This window comes from Grus americana, chromosome 5, assembly GCF_028858705.1.
Source record: "Grus americana isolate bGruAme1 chromosome 5, bGruAme1.mat, whole genome shotgun sequence".
In the NCBI taxonomy this organism is placed as follows: Eukaryota; Metazoa; Chordata; class Aves; order Gruiformes; family Gruidae; genus Grus; species Grus americana.
The window spans coordinates 48,237,672-48,256,971 of NC_072856.1; the positions used below are offsets into that span (position 1 = coordinate 48,237,672).

At 43.8% G+C, this 19,300-nt stretch overlaps 1 protein-coding gene across 1 annotated transcript in view; it reads right to left on the reverse strand.

Moving 5' to 3' along the window:
- GTF2A1 (general transcription factor IIA subunit 1) overlaps window positions 1–16,798 on the reverse strand; it is a 29,724-nt gene extending 12,926 nt beyond the window's left edge. The window contains exons 1-5 of the mRNA XM_054826384.1: window positions 16,507–16,798; window positions 9,064–9,165; window positions 6,048–6,255; window positions 3,529–3,593; window positions 1,304–1,379 (exon numbers count right to left, since the gene is read on the reverse strand). Coding sequence (XP_054682359.1) covers window positions 1,304–1,379; window positions 3,529–3,593; window positions 6,048–6,255; window positions 9,064–9,165; window positions 16,507–16,536 — 481 coding nt within the window. The 5' untranslated portion in view covers window positions 16,537–16,798. The remainder of the gene's footprint in view (window positions 1–1,303; window positions 1,380–3,528; window positions 3,594–6,047; window positions 6,256–9,063; window positions 9,166–16,506) is intronic.
- Between the last annotated feature and the right edge of the window lie 2,502 nt (window positions 16,799–19,300).

Consider the following 19,300-nt stretch of genomic DNA (forward strand, 5'->3'; position numbering starts at 1 on the left):
CAGTTATTATCTGCCTCTCCTTTCTGTTCCCAGAATGCCTGTACTCGATTTTCTTTTATTATCTTACAGCTTTATCATTATGTATCTTTTCTCATTTCACAAAACACATCTAAGACTCACACACCTCTGGAGATGGCCTCCAACTCTGAAAAGCAAGAGCTAAGATATATTCCAACATTAGTTTTTCACATTTCTAATCAGCAAGATGAAGGAGGAGAAGGAATTAAATGAGATAATCCTGAACTTCATACATTTCCCTCAAAGACTGATTTTATTTCCTGTTCTCCCTCCACAGCAAAATGCAAAGCCCTATCTACTGAAATAGCTTTGTACGTCTGAAAGAAGGGACTATCCCAGCCCCTTGCTAAAGAAAACATACTATAAATATTTGTAACTGAAGAAAAAAAATTCTGACCATAACAAAAGTAACAAATGTGAGCTGCAGATTATTCTATGCTATAACAAACATAGATGTGCTTCCTTAAAAATTAGAACTATTTGAATTTCTGGAATAGCTACACATATAAATTTTATTTCAACTGCATATCTGTTAAACATTCAAATGTTTAAAGCAGGGAGGCTAAGTCCCAGGTGATTCTGAGCAGACTAGATGAATTACTCTGTCAAAAGCAGCAACTGATTCTAGAAAATGAGCTTTCTCAGATCTTCCTTTACTCCCCACACAGAGTAGATCTGTAGAATCTATTTGCAATGTATACAGAATCAAGCTTATAAAATAAGCATAATACAAAAGTACATGAAGCATCAGATATGCTGTTCATAAAAGTAACATTTAATTATATTCTAAATGTACAAAATAACAGTATTTAAAAATGATCAATCTAAAATAAAATTAACATTGCCAGCAAAATTAGAAATTCCACTGTGTGTGCTTAGCAAGTATGAGAAACCTTAAGACATTCCTCCTCTGAAGTCACAAATGAAGTGATCCTGCTCTTTTATAACCAGTCCAGCATCTGTGCTCAGATCATGCATCACAAAGCTCAGAAACACGCAAAGCGGAGAGATAGCAACGCCTGCTTTCTTTCTTCATGCACTTCTCTAAAAAGTGGGGAAAATACACAGAATCTAACCCACACCACTGTTAAGTCAGAACTACAAGGTTCATAAGACTAGCAAGTCGGTGAGCAGAAGAGTCCAGGAGTCTAGTGAAGAGATTGCACTACCTTGTAAATTCCCAGGTTCTGCTTTTCAACAATATATAGCAGGCAATAAACCCCAGAATTTCTCCCTCCCAAGCACCCTCAAAACCATTGTTTGATCTCAATGTTAAGACAGTTACCTGAATTTGTAAGGATCTGCTGAACAGGAGTAACGCCAGCAGGGAGAGCCAACGTAGCTGCGGTGGCTGCAGCACTCTGAAATACAAGAAAAGCTTTTCAACCACAGATGTTATTGTCAGTATTTCATCTCACAACATACTGCCTGGAAATATGTAGCTTTTTGTTGCTGTTTACAATGTTTGCACACAAGTTTCTGCAGCTATTGAAATGCAGGCATTAATCAACTGTACATTATACTACATATAAAAATTATTTTCCTTCTTCCTTAAAAGGAGGAAGACTGAAGCAACAATCACTAAGCATCACACCTTAACCCAGCTCCACGTGGTTTCTTGGTTTATCTGCAAGCTCAGCAGATGTTTTTGTCCTCTGCCTTCTCTGCTGATCTACTAATAAGCGTAAAATGCTGCACTGCTCATGTGGCAAGTTTACTTATGCTTTTTGAAAGCAGCTAAAGATACGGGCCTACAAATCTGAAGAAACATAAGGTACTGAAGCAATGATCATGTTCGCCTGTCTTGTTTTCACGAGGAGTTGTAATCAGGTTTGCACTTTTCTTCATTCTGCAAATGATTTGCATTTCAAGTCCTGCATAAAACAGCTCTTTTGAGTGAATATACACACACAGTGTACTGACTGTTCACAGAATGACTGATTTTTTCTCTCAAGACAGCTGGTTAGAAGAGAAAGCCAAAGACTCTCAATGGGTAATGATTTGAACTTACAAGGAAACTGAATTCCAACACAACTATGGGAGCTCCAAACACAAAAATCTGCATTAAGTCCTTAATTCACAGGAGATGGACTTCTCCAGAGGCCTCTCCATTTCAAGGGTCTAACTAACTTCAGCTGCCTGTGGAAAAGCCTTCTTCTCCCCACTATAAAAGAACCACGGCCAATTACTCTTTGCTACTGAAAGGATTCAAACTTTATTCCTGGGTAGAGTGCATACTTTCTGTTTATAAGATGTACGATGTCCCCATATTGGCTGGTCAATGTAATAATTACAACTGCCAGAATTAGAGATCACCAAGCAAAACAGAAAAGTGCTTGCCTGCACCCTCATGTCCCAGACAAAGGCAGATGAATAAATTCTCATTACTCTCTGCCTTCCAAGATATTCAAGGTCCATCAGATCCATTCTTTAATATCAATTTAAGTGTTTATTAGAAACACACACAATAATTCCAAATTGATTCTGTAATTATTTACTGAACATTAGTCTTCTGCAGTATACAATTCATCTTCATTTTGACAGAGTTTTAAAAGCATGGCATGCTCATTTTTGCAATACCCATCAACAAGATCTAACTCAATGAGACAGACAAAAAATGTTTAAGTGTTGGACTTGGGAAGTTACAAATCACATTGAAATGGTTGTAAAACATGGAAGAAAAAGGTAGATGTTAATGTGCTCTTGGCCTCTTGGTAAATCACGCTATTTGAGTAATGAAGTTCAGGTTCTTTTCTAGAATAAGGTCAGCAGGTAATGGAGAAGTGGAGGGTAAGCACACTGCTGCAGCTTTGACTAATCATGAAACTTTGTTTCCCATGCTTTTACTATGAGAATGATAAGAATGTAATGAATTCTGGTCTTAATATACATATTTAACTCATATTAGCTGTTGTTTTCATCACTTTGCAAGCAATTTTTTTTTAATTAAGCCAGGGTGTTTAAAGCAAGGTAAGATAACCAAAATTAACCTCTAGAGATAAAACCTTCAAGAAAAGGGTAAATGACCAGACTCAAGTTTTATATGCTATTACAAAATTAGTGAATCAAAATAATGTGACCAGAAAAGATTGATGTAAATTGATAAATAATCTCTCATTTGATACAAGCCTAAGTTTCAGAGTAGTTCATGTTTTTTCCTGCATCTAGCAAATACAATATGCTTGTATCACATCATTGTGTCGGTGTATGATAACCACATCACCATGCAGATTCATACCAACAGCACTCCAGTTTCTGATTTAAGAAAAGTTTTAGTTAAACACATTTAAAGCAGAGGATCAAGGCAAGTCCTAGATTTGTTATCAAAACTAAAGTCCTGGATTACTGTTCCTAGATTGTCAGTGCAGCAGCAAAACTCAAAAAGATGGTAGATAGCTTTACCAGAGTGTCCTAAATTACTTTTAAGCACCTGATGACTAATACCAGATTTGTGCTTACTATTTTATCGAAACAACTTATGTAATGACAGTGTATGCATGCTTTTCTTACCATGCCCGACGCATTCATGTGTGGTATCAGCTTGGAATCTGGCACAATAACCTGCTGCTGAGGTGCTAGGAAAAAAAAAAAAGCATTTCATGAAAACTATGCAGTCTGCCCAAAATAACATCCAAGCCAGAATAACTTAGAAAGAACATCACCCAAATATCAGCTGAGCTACTGAGTAGCTACAGAAACAACTACTGAGCAGTCTCTGATCTTACTAAGTTTTACTCTCAAGACAATATACAACAACAGCTCTGAGCAGCAATACGGCTATCTTGGCTTTACAGATCTTATTTCAAGGCTTCAGTTACCTATTCTGACCCTACATAAAGCAAGATTTAAAACACATTTCTGAAATTAGTGTTAGTGAAACATTGATAAACTTGCTGATGTCCAGTTATCGGAGTTCTCCAAAAACATCAATTGACTCATAAAACAGACTTAACTCTTTTAACAGACAGTTAACTCTTAAAACAGACTTAAGCAAGGATTGTAGCAAGATGAACGGTACATTAACAGGATGCACCAGTTAGCTTGAGTTAGGTCTAGTTAGCATAGCTGTTAGCATAAGCTCATGATCTTCACAGTCTTTCTAATGTAGCAGAAACAGATGAAATATGATCAACCACCTGCCCCAAACAACAAAATAGTTTTGGTGTGCTAAAGGAAATAGATAGCTAAACTATGCAAACAACCTGTTGATCATCTAGAAGTGAAAAAGTGTCCAAGTCTATGGAACAATCAGGTTGCCAGTGCTAGTATCACTGACAGCACATTGGAAAATGACAGGGTAATTTGAATAAACTAATGACTGACAAGGTATTCTCCATCCAATCCTATAACCAACAACACTTAAGAATACTGGAGATAACTGAGAGTGAAGCCCCACAACCCTGCACCAAGATCTGAGGCCATCTCTCCAACTTTCAGGGAACCCAGGGAGGGCAAAAGAGCCCCAGGAATTCTCATGACCCTGTGCTAGGACCACACACAGAACAGCAAAATCACCATGCTGATCGTCCTGATCTCTCTCTGGGACTGCACCAGGTCATATAAGTAACTATTACACCATCTCCCCCATGGAACAGGGAAGTCAAGTAATTCATAGAAGTGCATGTCTGTGATTAAAGCGCTTTGATATCCTAATTTCATTTAGTCTCCACACTGTCACTTGGTCATAAGCCACAACATTGGGCAACAATAAATCAGTGTAAGTCAATTGCTATAGGCAGGATCTTACTCTACCCTAAGACACAAATGGAAGGACAGCAACCTCCGTATTAGTGGAGGCAAACCTGGTCAGCAGAGCACAGCTATTCAGCTAAGGAGCCACTAGAGGTCTTGGTGAGTAGACTTTCCCGGTTCTGCTGACTGTAACTTAAGCTGAGACACCTGGATCATTTGAAGCCCCTGTGTATTTAGGGGTCTTAATCTCAAAATGAATTTTATCCCAACAGTTGAAACTGATTTATGTCCAGCCAAAATACAAAGTACCGTAAGAAGAAAAAAACCAACCACAAACACCACCAAAAAAACCCCCACCAAGGAAAAAAGGCCCCAACAACAGGTTCTTGTCACACTAGTTCTCTTCTGTTTTGAATACATATGGTAGTTGGCCTTTGAGGTTTTTTGGGGGGGTGGGGGAATCATCTCATAACAATCTTTTGTGCCTATGACAACTTAGGTTCTGATACATGAGATACGATAAAAAGACTCAAGTCTGTGATGACTACTACAGATAAATATTTTATGCCACAATTATATACACACTGAAAACTCAACTCAAGCATTTCACAGGTGGCAGATTTGTTTACACAGCATATCTGCAGTAAAGTCCAGTAGTATTTATCTTGGTTTTCAAATGAAACTGTAATTGGTGAAAATGTTTCCGTTAAATTATTAATGGAGAATACACAAGACAATAATTACAAGAAACAATACTGTTATGATGAGCTAAAATATACCTTGAAAATCCACACCTACACAGTGTGTAATCTTTTAAGACCACAAAAATACCCAGGCATTATGCTTTTCACTTGAAACTTGTTCTAACATGAAAACCATCTCCTACATATACTCAAACTGTTATACAAGTATTTTTCATGTCCTAGCAACCACTTGTACTAAACAATAATGTATTTTTAAATTAATTTGCTCCTAATGACATTACTACCTCATGACTAAATTGTCAACTGCCTATGTATATTGGCTTGAAATTACAAAGCTAATGGATTTTTGACAGAATCTGAAAGTCATGTATTCTGAAAAAGTTACATAGAAGAGCAAGAGAAGAATTCAGCTGTTCCAAAATCTTCTGAAGATTATGACTAGCACAAATACCAGAATATTTTTTGCCAAGACAGCTCTCTTGACCCATTAAATAGAGGCAAGTAGAGACAAAGTTTAACATAAAGACACAAAGTTATCCATCAGATAAACATCCTGCCCTAGATTTAGAATATGCTAAGGAGTTGGTCTAACTTGAGAGTCTTGTGCCAGGGAAATTAGAGAGTAAGTCTGACCTTGCTGAGACGCTGGAATAAGGACCTGTTGTGGCTGAGACTGCTGCTGCACAGTCTGCTGCGGCTGAGGTTGTGTGTGATGGTGGTGGTGATGATGCTGCTGTTGCTGCTGCTGCTGTTGCTGCTGTTGCACCTGCAACAAAAGCTGCTGCTCTTCTGAATGGAAGCCATCTACAGCCTTGGACTGCATCAGCTTGTTCTCCCACAGCTAGTTTCGAAAAGGAAAGAGAAATCTCTGTGAACAATTTTTACTCATCACAATTTGTAACAATATAAAGACAGTACTCCAAAATTGAATTTGTTTTCACTGTTTATCTTGTGCAGTCTACTTAGCCAAAAAGCCCTTAGGCAAATACAGACTTAAGAGATAACTCTACAGAGCTAATGTTTTAAGAATTAAAAGAAGAATTAAGAATTAATTAAGAATTGACAGTGGAAGGTTAAGCTTTAACACTCTTTCTTTCTTCCAAATGTGAAAGATTCATAATGACCCTAAAAGAAGCACAAATAGAGATAAACTGGTAACTTTAAATTAGCCTTCAAGTTTTCACTTCTCTACCTTCTTTCTTTCTTACCTCTTTAATCAGAAAAATAATTCTCTTACAGCTTTCCTCAAGCCATTCCTTCTTGGAACTCCTCAGTAAAAGCTGCTTGAAGACTACTGTCTCATAACACACTCGAACAGAAACTACCAGTGTACCTAAGATAATGCCTCTGTACAAGCATATACACAGTTTCTAACACAGTATCAAATTCAGCTTCTCCAGGCCTTCAGTTCTTGCTGTCAGCTGACATGTCTCCCAAGAAAAGCCACAGATGTAAAAAAAGCAGCTCTTGCAAAAAGACAGCAACGCAAGTAATCCGTAATACATCTGCATCAAAAAGACTACAGGCAACCACAACTCCTGAGTTCAAATCCTGCTAAGGGCTCCCTAAGCCTTCCTCTTCAATACTTCATTTCCCTTATTGTCTCTTTCCTCTTTTCTGACATCATTTGCAGAACATATTTGTGCCACAAACACCAAGGTGCTTTTCTGATAGTGCTCACTCTGTTTCCACCAAGCCAGGTTATGGTTTCATGGAAAAACAAAAAAAAGTCTTCACCTGTTTCTGTCTAGCCAAACTCATAATTCCTTTCCCACTCCATCCATTTTTTAATACTTCAAAAATACTGAGAGTATAGGACATCCCGCTTTCTGAAGAAGTCCTTATTCAACAACTGAGATAAGCAGGCACCTACTTTCCCAGTTTCCTTTTACTTTATTTCTTCCTCTTTTTTTTGTTTTAACCTTTCCCTGCCTTTTCCCTTTTGAAGGGCTTCTTTTACTTGGGAAGAATTCGAAGAAAGCCATAGGAGACCCATTAGAGCTCAGGTCAACATACTGCCTTTCTTTTGGACCCTTGGTAACAGTTCAAACCCACTGTACGTACAACAATTCTGAATCTGAGAGCTTCAGAAAAGTGTGATGCACGCAGTGCAATTTATTATGTACCACCCTGTGGTGGGTTGAGCCTGGCTGGGGGCCAGGTGCCCACCAGAGCCGCTCTCTCACTCCCCTCATTCACTAAACAGGGGAGAAAAGGCATAACAAAAAGCTTATGGGTCGAGATAAGGACAGGGAGAGATCACTCACTAATTATCGTCACGAGCAAAACAGACCCAACTTAGAGAGGGAATTCATCTAATTTATTACTAGGCAAAACAGAGTAAAGGAATGAGAAAATGAAATCAACTCTTAAAACACTTCCCCCCACCCCTCCCATCTTCCTGGGCTCAACTTCACTCCCGGCTTCAACATTCCCCCCCTCAGCGGCACAGGGGGACAGGGAGTGGGGGTTACGGTCAGTTCATCTCACGGTGTTTCTGCCGCTTCTTCATCCTCAGGGGGAGGACTCCTCTCATCATTCCCCTGCTCCAGCATGGAGTCCCTCTCACGGGGTGCAGACCTTCAGGAGCAGACTGCTCCAGCGTGGGGTCCCCCACGGGGTCACAAGTCCTGCCAGCAAACCTGCCCTGGCGTGGGCTCCCCTCTTCACGGGTCCACCGGTCCGGCCAGGAACTTGCTCCAGCGTGGGCTTCCCACGGGCCACAGCCTCCTTCAGGTGCCTCCACCTGCTCCGGCGTGGGGTCCTCCACGGGCTGCAGGTGGAATCTCTACACCCCCTCATCCTTCCTCCATGGGCTGCAGGGGGACAGCCTGCTTCACCATGGCCTTCACCACGGGCTGCAGGGGGATCTCTGCTCCGGCGCCTGGAGCTCCTCCTCCCCCTCCATCTGCACTGACCTTGGTGTCTGCAGAGTTTCTTACATCTTCTCACTCCTCTCTCCGGCTGCAAAAGCTCTCCCCCTCTAAGTGTTTTTCTTCTTCTTAAATATGTTATCACAGAGGCGCTGATTGGCTTGGCCTTGGCCAGCAGTGGGCCCGTCTTAGAGCCGGCTGGCATTGGCTCTATCAGACACAGGGGGAGCTTCTAGCAGCTTCTCACAGAAGCCACCCCTGTAGCCCCCCCGCTACCAAAACCTTGCCACGCAAACCCAACACACCCCCCCAAAACCAATACTTTTGCAAACGACAAACCATACATGCAAAAATCTGACAATGCATCCAACAGTGCAACTCCTCTTCTTCAGAAAGACAAAAACATCAAGCAGAGCAGGCGTTTTATTTTTCCTGCAGAGAAGCCTTAAGAATTGTCTGCCTCTAAAATAAACATATTCTCCCCTTTCTTTTTTAAAGATGTAATGTTTCAGGGACTGAAGTAACACTGTGAATTCAGATGCCTGCTGTTAGTTTATGTCAAGTTTGACATGCCAGATTAGGGAATGTAAACAAGGTGAGCAGATCTCTCTATACAGCAGTGTAATTCAAATGATATGGGGCTGCAGGCATGCAGATTAATACAATGCTTAGCTAACTAAAAATTAGTATTTTTACTGAGTACAACAGCAAGCAGATCTGAAAACCAACTGCTGTATTGGTCTATTAAAAAAAAAAACTTTTAAGTTGTTACTTACTGTTTTGAGTTCCATAAGAACTTGTTCATCCACTCCTTCATCCAGAAAAACTTCTCTGACATCATTGATGACATCTTCTATTACAGATCTGTACAATTTAGGCTTTAAAAAAAAAGTAACTAGTCAGCGTTGTTTTGAAAGATTATCACTTTAATGTCAAAATAAGATTCCCCCCCCAAAAAAAAATCCTCTGCAAACTGCATTACAGAATACACTGCATGTTTCTGAGTGACTAAAATATCCAAGGAGGTATAAATCAGCAAGAACAGTTCAAACAAGGTGAAAAGGGAAGGGACTGTTTGCTATCTTTTGTGACATAACTATGGCACAAGAGTTTTCAAGCCACGAGGAGTGTAATTCAAAACAGAGAAAAGGAGATTGTTTTGCATTCAGTATATTTGTTTCCTGCTTGCATGCATGTAAAATACTCATGTCAAAATATGTTAAAAGTTCAAAAGGAGATTAGATAAATGGAGAGAAAAGAAACTTGTTAGTGCTTGCTAGTTCAACAGGAACCAAATATGGCTCAGAACGATCTCAAGCTGAAAAATGTTGAAGGCTCAGAATACTGGAAGCATTCATGTGAATGTTCTGTTCTTCCTTACACATCTGTTTACAGAAACTATTGAAGACAGGACACTAGGCTAGACAGACTTCTGTTTTCAATCAGTACTTACTTTTTTACATTAGAAATTTCTCAGGGGAAATACTACAAATACATTATTATTCTATTATGCTGATTTCATGCCTAAACTGTCAATGATAAAGTGAATTATCAATTCACTTTAGGTTGCTAAAAGAAGTTCTGGAGTCTCCATCCCTGGAGATACTCAAAAGCTGTCTGGGCATGGTCCTGAGCAACTGGCTCTAGGTGGCCCTGCTTGTAATGACCTCCAGAGGTCCCTTCCAACCTCAACCATTTTGTGAATTTTAAAATAAAGGTACAGTTTTAAAAAGAGAATATAAATACTTAACCTTATTAAAGCGCAAAATTTAACTCATAGGACCATAAGTGTACTATGCATGTGTGCTGTACCTTTTAAACAGTACAGCTTGGACCTCTCTACATATATATGAACCTCAACAGAATTTTGGTTGGCTTTAAATATCTGTGCTATCTAATTGGTAGCACTACGAGCTCTGAATTAGGGTTGATTGATCTGCAGCCTGTGAACCATATATACTCCACTGACTGAGGCTGTTCCTTGGGCTGGGGATAGACCTTTTTTAAACTGATCTGAAAGTAGCTACAACTTTCTGTAAGCTGGCATCTTCCTCTACCTTGTTCCACAACTTCCTTAAGCAAGAAATCCCAAATGATGCCACACGCATCAGATATGTTGTATATATGCAAATCAATCATTCTGTACTCATCCAGTGGGTTGGGCACCCCAGGAGGGCTGTGCCTCCAATACACACACAGAAAACCTGCACCAAGCACATGTAGTTAGTCCAGAAGTGCTGGAACTACACAAATTTACTGCATGCACTTGAAACAAATGTTTCATGCATACGCAGTTGCTTAATGCATCCCAGAAGTGTTGAATCTATTACAGATATGCTAAAGATTATATTGCACACATGTTACGGAATTGTTATGACTATGTTACGGTATCACGGCAGGGGAATAGCAGCGCATGATTTACTAGTCCAGGAAAAAGCTGAGTGGTCAATAAGCACAAAAAGAAGTTTGCTTTTAAATGTAAAAAAAACCCCAAACCAAGCAAAACCAGCCTACCCTCCTCCCCAAAAAACCCCCAACAAAAACAGAGAAATGTATTGATATTACAAGAGGAGAAAAGAACCTATCTGGAAGCCTAGAACTAAGAAATAAACAGTTTCATGGCTGCTTAGTGCATGATGTCCTTAGTGTATAAAACAAACTCCACATTGGGGCATACTCAAGTGATTTTTCTTACCAAAAAAACCCCAACCAACCAACAACAGAAGAACAAGGGAAAAAAAGAAGAAAATAAGAGAAAATTTTAAAAAATCCCACCAACCAAGCAAACACCATAACCAAACCTGGCATACCACTCTGTGTTATTGACCATACATCAGTATTTTGGCAAATGGCATGCTATCAGCACCCTATTTTTTTGTTCATTCTGCATTTCATCAGTTTGCCATTTTTCAGCTTTAAAACATGCTGCTGCAAATCAAGCGAATGATATAGTAGAATTCATCCTTTTGTCATTTGTGTCTCAAAAAAAAATTCTGGCCTCAAGTAACAGGGTAAGTTTGCCATCCTTGAAACGTACATTTACAGCACCTATGTCCAAATCTTAACTGCTCCAACGGAACCAAAACATACCAGACTACTTGCAGGTTTTTCTTCATTCAAAACAATATTGCACGCTTATGCATCCAAACTTCAAGCACAGGATTAGGTGTGCTTACAGAGACATTTGAAACAGACTTTCAAAGCCATGCTACTCTTGGGTGCTAGTATTTTAAATCTGCATAGTGTATAACTCAGAAATACCAAGCATCATTAACAGGATTATTTTTCCACTTAGATTTAATACATAGCAGATGCAAAAAGACATTCTATTTAATAACATTAAGTCCTATTATTTCTATAATTAAACAAATTGCATAAAGCTTACACAATTCAACTAGCACAGAAATGCTACTTAACCTATTCTATATATTGTTCCTTATTGTATTAAAAGCATCTGTTTGTTAATGCCAAAACCACATTCTGCAAATAAACATGCTTAACCTCAGGCATGTGAGTTACTTAAGAGAACTACCTGTATGTCTGAAACTACAATCAAAATTCCTGCAGGATGGGGATTACATTTTATCCTTCAACCATCTATTAGGTCCACTTTTCTAATAAAACAGATTTTACACAAACTGCCCTAGTAATTTCCACCAGCAGTTACTGCTTCCTATCTCCACAGTCAAACATTTTGGTCAGGTTTATTTACAAAGCTTCCCCAGTTTACAAAGCCCTAGGAAAAAATATCAATATTCAGATACAACAAACTAACCCTACAGCCCAACAGTCTGCTTGGGAAAGTTTCCTCTTTTCCCCCTGTGTAGTAAGGGAAAAAACCAAATTCAAACCAGCAGGATACTGGTTTCTAGCATTCAGCATTAGTTTAGCAAGAGAGCAGAAAGGCAGGTTAAGAGCACAAATGTTCACTCTGCCCTCGACACAGCGTCCTTCTGCACAACTTCCAACAGCCCAAGCAGGCATCTAAGCCCCCCAAAAGACAACAGCAGCACAGAGGTGCAGTGAACCGAGTGCAATGCAGGTTAAGGAACCCACCAGCAGTTTGTACGTGCACGTGTCTCTCTGCACGAGCCAGAGCACCGGATCTAAAGTACACTGGATCTAAAGATGGGTCAGAATTTTTGGATGCTGTTGTAATCATGCAGTATCACAATATATGATACACTCATGGCTGTATGATTAGAAGGAACAGAGAAGAAATTATCTGCAGGCTTATAATGAAACAGTGTCTGTCCAACTTTACCTATGAATGTTTACGTAATACTTAGAAAAATCCTGTCCGGTTGAAAACACTCTCCTGTGTACATGCCTACTGAACGTCCAGCCCAGGCGGAGGCAATGCCTTCCACAGCGGGAGCAACAATGCCTTCAAGAGCCATCCACAGTGGAATTTTGAAGAATATCACAGAACGCTCCTTTCCTACCTCAACAGAGGCAAATCCAGCAAGTAAGATTACAAAACAGCCTCAAGCCCTGGCCTCTAAAAGGAAGTACGCTGTATTGTTTTAGATACACACTAAGTGTTGGCTTCAAGCATTATTTACATGATGTTCAAGCTGTTTATACAAACCACCTAAGACTCCGGAGTTGAACGACAAAATTATTTTCATATGCTTCTTACTCAAAAAATAAACATGGGAATACAATTGCCGAACAAGATGGGATAGCAGGTGAGCTAAGCTTTCCAATAAATTTCCACATTCAGTCAGAGAAAGCAATGAGAACATAATGGAAACTTTAAAGATTGCTATTAAAATAATCATGCTTTCATCTGGTTTATATTAAAGTGCCTCCCTCATAAAGAGTACATTGCTGTAAACTTCAAGCTCTTTTAAGAGCAAAATACTCAAATCACTCTTCAATAAACACTATTCCAAACACTTACTATAGATTAAAGACAACAATTAAAATTCCTGATTTATTAGATACAACCACAAACACATAGAAAAGATTTGAAATCTAGTACTTCCCCCTCTGGGAACATAAGGAAACAATTATATTTCACTTTCTTTGTGTATCTTGTAAAGAAAATTCCGAGTATGGTGAGACTGCTACACACGCACATACACTCCAAATCCGAGAAGCAACCAGCAAGCTATTTTAAGAAATGCCACATGCCTTTGGGGGCTTAGACTTCCTACATTCCTCCAGTTTCAAGGGTACAAAACTTGCATCTCATTGTAATTATTATCACAACACGTGGGATTTCAGCAGTTTGGGGTTCCAATAACCAATACATTATGGAGATATATACCGTGGCATACTTTGTGCATTTGACAGCAGTTTATTCCTGGTTGCTTCTGCAGTTATCCCTGAAATGTTGCTAATCTCTCCTGTCTGTGCAGTTACAGCTGGAAGTTAGCTGTATGACAGCTAGAAGAGCATACTGTAGAAGTTAACTAGTTTTGGTCACAATTACACCAAAGATGTGTGTAAAAAGAAGTAACACACATAATCTACATTGTAAGCATTAAAATTTGAGCTTTTTTAACGTTGTCGTGGACTTTTACAAATAAATTACCTTTGCCAGCTACAAAATCTTATACTGCATACAACTGTTAATGTCTTATATTTGTCCTTTATTAGGAAGAACAGATTGCTAGCAATTCAGATTTGATCGGATGCTGATGTGATACAATTGACACATTAGGCTCAAAGTCTAGCTTCCTAAAGTTATCACCTGGTTGCAGTATTTCAAAATGTTTCTATTCATCTTTGCTAACCCTACAGTAAGCATCATGATCCTTGCTATTGAACGAGACCTGAATTTGACAAAGTTGGCCATGCACTATTGCAAGGTTTTACTACTTAATTGAAAATTAGCCTAAAGCATACCTATTTGAAGCAGGCTCATTTTAAGCTTGGCTTTTGCTATTCCAAACACAATGTTCAAACACAGTCACCTTCCAAGAGAACTTTACAGAAGTTATACCAGTACAGAAATACAGCCGAGAAAAAGCAAGTCTTAGTAAATTGTTGAATCAAAGATATTTACAAGTATTCTGGAGATTATTTTTACGTATATGTGTGTATATATAGCTATTCAGTACTATCTCGGCTGAAAAACAGAAGTAAAATCTCTAATTTACTATACAGAGACAGATCATTTTCTTGCAATCAAAAAATAAAGCCAGAAGCTTATAAACTGAAGGACAACTAACAGATTCAGATCACACACATTCGATACACATCCCACCGAGTAACTGCCCTGCACATAATGGCGGACTACTTTGCTAAAATTTTCTGATACAAACCCTAACAAAATATCAAAGCAACGATGCTACTTTGCAATTGCAGGCAGGTCTGTAAAATTTCAGATTTGGGAAGGAAAACTAGGATGCTTTGCATTTGCTTTTGTATACTGTTTTGCAGTATAACAAATACTGTATTTAAACCCGATATTACTGAAAATTCTAAAATCTTTGCTCAGCCTGGACTGTAATAAAATATTTGTACACTTCAGTGACCAGAAACGCATGGAAATCATTGAGTAGTATCTGCAGCCCATGACCCACAGACAAAACTTTAACATTAGCATTATTTTTAGGGTGACAGCTGTAGCCAGACCTTGGCAAAGTGCCATGAAGTAAGTACCACATCTCTTCTTGATGTAATGGGTAAAAACTGTTTAAACTCTGCTTTCCCCACCCATCAGAAAAACTACTTCGAAGAGCTTATGGGAACACAGGAACATGCACTAGCTGTATACTAGGGACAAAAAAGAAAAAGAAAAAAAAAAGGAAGAAAAAGGTAAACAGTTTCAAAGGCAGGAGAGGATGAATGAAAACTGGTTTTGTGCAATGCGTAAAGTCCGTTTACACCGGCTCGGAGCCACCCCCCCCGCCCCCGCCGGCAGAAAGCACCACCGCTCCGCAGGCCGGTGGCGACGGGGACGGGCAGCGCGGAGGGAAGGGAAACCCGGCGAAAGCCCGGTCAGGATCCGAGGGACAAGCCGCCCGTCTCCCAGCCTCCGCCGCGGACGCATGCACCTCCCAGCCCGCGCTCCGCGGCTCGCTCCCTATTTAAAGGCTGATGTGGTGTTTAAATGGAGAGGCGGTGACGTGGGGCTGGAAAGCACCTTCCCATCCTAGCAGAGTCTATATTAGAGAGCGGCAATAGCTCTATATAAACAGGGCAGCCACAGGGAGGAGGAACACAAGGAGCAGGGAGGCAGAAAGGCAGGGGGAAGCCATGATGGATCTGAGAGCCACAAACAAGGGGGCCGAGCCCGCCGCCGGGACGCCGGGTTTGTCTCCTCCAGCGCTTCGGGGCGGGGGTCGCGGCCGGGGGGCGCGCAAGGGGGAGAGGAGCGGAGAGGAGAGCGGCGGCCGGGGGGGGGCTCGGTGGCTGCGCAGGTTTGTGTGACTGCTTGTTGCAAACCTCTGTGAGTACAAGTGCAGCAGCGAGCCACCCGCCAAGGTGCAGAAAGCACGAGAAGGGAACAGGGGGGAAAGGACTGGGGTTTTTTTTTTTTCTTTCTCTCTTTTTAAAATAAATACTGCCTCGCTCGCCGGAGAGAAGTTGAGGGCTCTCGCCCGGCTTAGCCGAACCGGCCGGGCTGGGATAAGTGCTTTTCAACCATCGTCTCCTTCTTATAAAGCAACATAAAATGGCTCCAGCGGAGCCCCGGCGGGCTTCACCGACACCACAAAACCGAAACTGGCTCGGGCGCCGCTTCCCCTCGCCCCGGGACGGCGGGGCGGGCGGCAGCGCCCGCGCTCCCCCGCCGCTCGCTCCGGCTCTCGCCCCTTCCCCGGGCGGCTCCCTCCGGCGGCGGCGCCCCCCGCCCGCCAGCCCTCCCCGCCCCGCCGGACCCCCAGACCGCGGGCGGCGGCGCGGGCCCGGCCTTTCCCGCGGGGCTCCGCCGCCCGCCGGGCCGCCCGCCGGGCCGCCCCGCCGCCCCCGGGCCGCCGCCCCGCGCCCCCGCTCCCGCCGCCCCTCTCCCGCCGCCCCCGGCTCCGCTCTCTCCCCGCCGCCGAGGCGGCCGGCGCCGGGCGCCACAAGTTGGCTCCCCGCCGCGGGGGTGAGGCTGCCCCGCGCCCCCCCGCCGCCCCTTCCCGCCGCGGGGAGGGGGCCGGGACCGCTCGAGGCGGGCGGCGGGAGGGAAGGGAGTGCGGGGGAGGGGGCGGCGGGCCCCGCCGGCCCCCTCCGCCCGCGCTGCCCCCGGGGCCCCCCTCGCCCCCCGACCCGGTCCTTACCACGGGGTTTGTGTTAGTCGAGCTCGCCATGTCCCGAGCCCCCCGGGACGCCCCCAACCGCGGGGGGGGGAGTCGCCCCTAAAACAATAAACCTGCCCGGCTGCGTCCCCCCTGAGCCCGCGCGTCCCGCCCCGGCTCACGGGCAGCCCCGCGGCCTGGCCCGGCCTCGTTCGCCGGCCCTGGGGCTGCAGCCGCCGCCGCCAGCCGCCCGCTCTGCCCGCTTCGCCCCTTTATATAGCGAGAGCCGAGCAGCTGCGCGAGCGGCCAGGGCGAGCGGGGGACGCGGGCGGGGGGGGCGGCGAGGCACCGCGAGAATGTGCGCGAGATCGCGCCGGGCCGGGCGCCGTTACGTGAGGCGCCCGCCCCGCCGCCATGACACCTACCGAGGCGGAAGTAGCCGCGTAAGGCCGGGCACCCGGCTCTCGCGCAGCCGGGCTTACCGAGGCGGAAGTCGCCGCGTATCCTCCGCCGGCGGCGTCGGAGCCTCGCCCCTCCCCGCGCGTGACGTCGAGGTGCCCGCGAGGCGGGCAGCGGCGAGGCGGTGCAGCGGATGGAGCCGGCCGGCGCCAGGCTGTCCCCGGGCCCGGGCGGGACGGGCCCCGGCGGCCGCGCTAGGGCAGAACGCGGGCTCCCGCGGGCCGGCAGCTTTCACGGCCGGGCCCGAGACGGCCGGTACCGTCGGTCACAGCTGATGTCAGGCTGGGGAGACGTTAACTCACCTCGGCTCGGTCCTGGGAGCTGCTTCCCCCTTGGCAATCGAAAACCGCGCCCACAGCTGCCTGTTCAGGGCAGAAACGGCCCTTCCTGGCCCAGGAGAAGGGGGTCTTCAGCCCTGGCTGGCCCCCTGAGCGCTGGTGCCGTCCCTCCCAGCAGTTAAACAGGCGCCGAGGGGCCACTGCTGTAGGCCCCAGAGTGCTGCTGGGCCCTGTGCCACCACCTATGCTGGTAACTGAGACCGGAGCAAAATCTAAGAAATTACAGATACCCTCTGTCAGGGACTCACTGTGGCCCACAGGCACTTGCAAATTTGCAAAATTGCTGCTGCTACCAGTTCCTCACAGAATTGGTGGCAATAGGATTTCCCAGCTGTGCAAGGAGTTGTCAGAGCCTTGCCAGCTGCCTTAACTTCCATTTTCCCCTCTTTATTGCCTTCTCTTCCTTCTCCATTCTCTCTATTCCCTTTATCTATGGCAACCTGTGAGATGCACGTAATACAGGAAAATCTCAACCGTGAGTACTGGTCCATCAAAGTTATCTTCACCACTGCCACCTTCGCACAACTTCTGAACCCCGCTCACCCCTTAGGTCTTCACCACTGTCACCTGTGTAAGTCCTGCTCAAGCACAAGTGAAAAATAACACTGAATTCTGACTCTGCATGCACGAGGCATAGCAGGTTACATCTCTTCAACTAATACTGCAGTACTGCACTACAGACTACATTTGTTGTGTTACCTTCAGCCCCAAGTCCCACCTGTTAAGTAGTGTGAGCAACCAGGGAACACCTGTCTGGTGTCTTTTGATGGGAAGGACCTAGTGAGTACAGGAGACCTTCCCATCCCATTCCTCTAAATCCTTCATTCCTACAGTAATGAACACCTCCTTCCCTTCCAGAAAGTTTGTACGCGGACATGACTGGTTTACAGGGGGCCAGCTGATGAAGCCACTGTTGACTGTGCACACTGCTGGAGCCCTGGCAGAAAAAACAGCATAGTTTATGAAGTTTTACCATTCTCAGCTGACAAACTCCACCTTTTTGCTTGAGTTTTCCACCTGCGTAACACAGCCAACAGGATTGAAGAGGGTCTGCCCCCTCAGAAGCTGTAATTCATGGTCTGGTGAATGAACTACGGGGTTTGATTGAGGTGCTAGTGTTGCTTCACTTCCAATGCCTCTGACAGGAAGGCAGTAATCTCTCACAGAGTGTACTTCGCCGTGAAGCAAAACTGCTGAAGTGACGGGCATGCCACCAGGAAGGAATCAGATTGCCATTCATACCCTTCCTCTTTTCAACACGAGGCACTGGATAGCTACAGTTTCTTTCCCTGGAACCCGCTCCCTGTTTTTCAGAGTGAACAAAATCAAGCCCTCATGAGAAATACCCCATTGAGTCAGACTAATGGTCCATCTAATTCATGGCAATTCAGCTGCTGCTTGGGGAGAGCAAGAGAGTTAGCCGCTTGCTGAAGGCTGTTCACCTTGGTTTTCCCCAGCATCACAGCTGCCTGCTGTATCCATGTTAGGGGATTCTACTTCATTTAGCGTTTTGTTAGACTGGAATAATGTACATGTAGGTGTATAGTGCAGTAGTAACACTGATAATCTGGATAGCATCAGTAGGCATAAGCTACATAACAGCATTACTTTTATAGTTAATGGTATTTATCTGCCAGCATTCTCTCTTGTTTGCCAGTCAGGCATGAATTATATTAAGTTTGTGTGTTATCCTGTCTGTCTTCTTTCTCCCTAAGGTTTCTACCACTGACAACTGAGGGTGGTTTCACCAGGCTTAGCAGTAATGTCGGCTTTACTGTTGGCTGGACACTTCTATTTTAGCCATTGTACTGTCTAGACTTGAACTCCACAGTGATGATGGACATTATACCCAGGGCAAAGATGATGACGTTTGGGTAAACTTTCTCCTTCACTGCAAAAATCGTGCCAAACATGGGACAGTGTAGGGAAAAGCACATTTGCGCACAAGGTCAAAAGCTGGTCCTTAGTGTGCTAGAGGAGGAAATAAAATTAAAAAGTTCCCACTCAATTCTAGGCACAATCATCTTTTTCTACCAAAT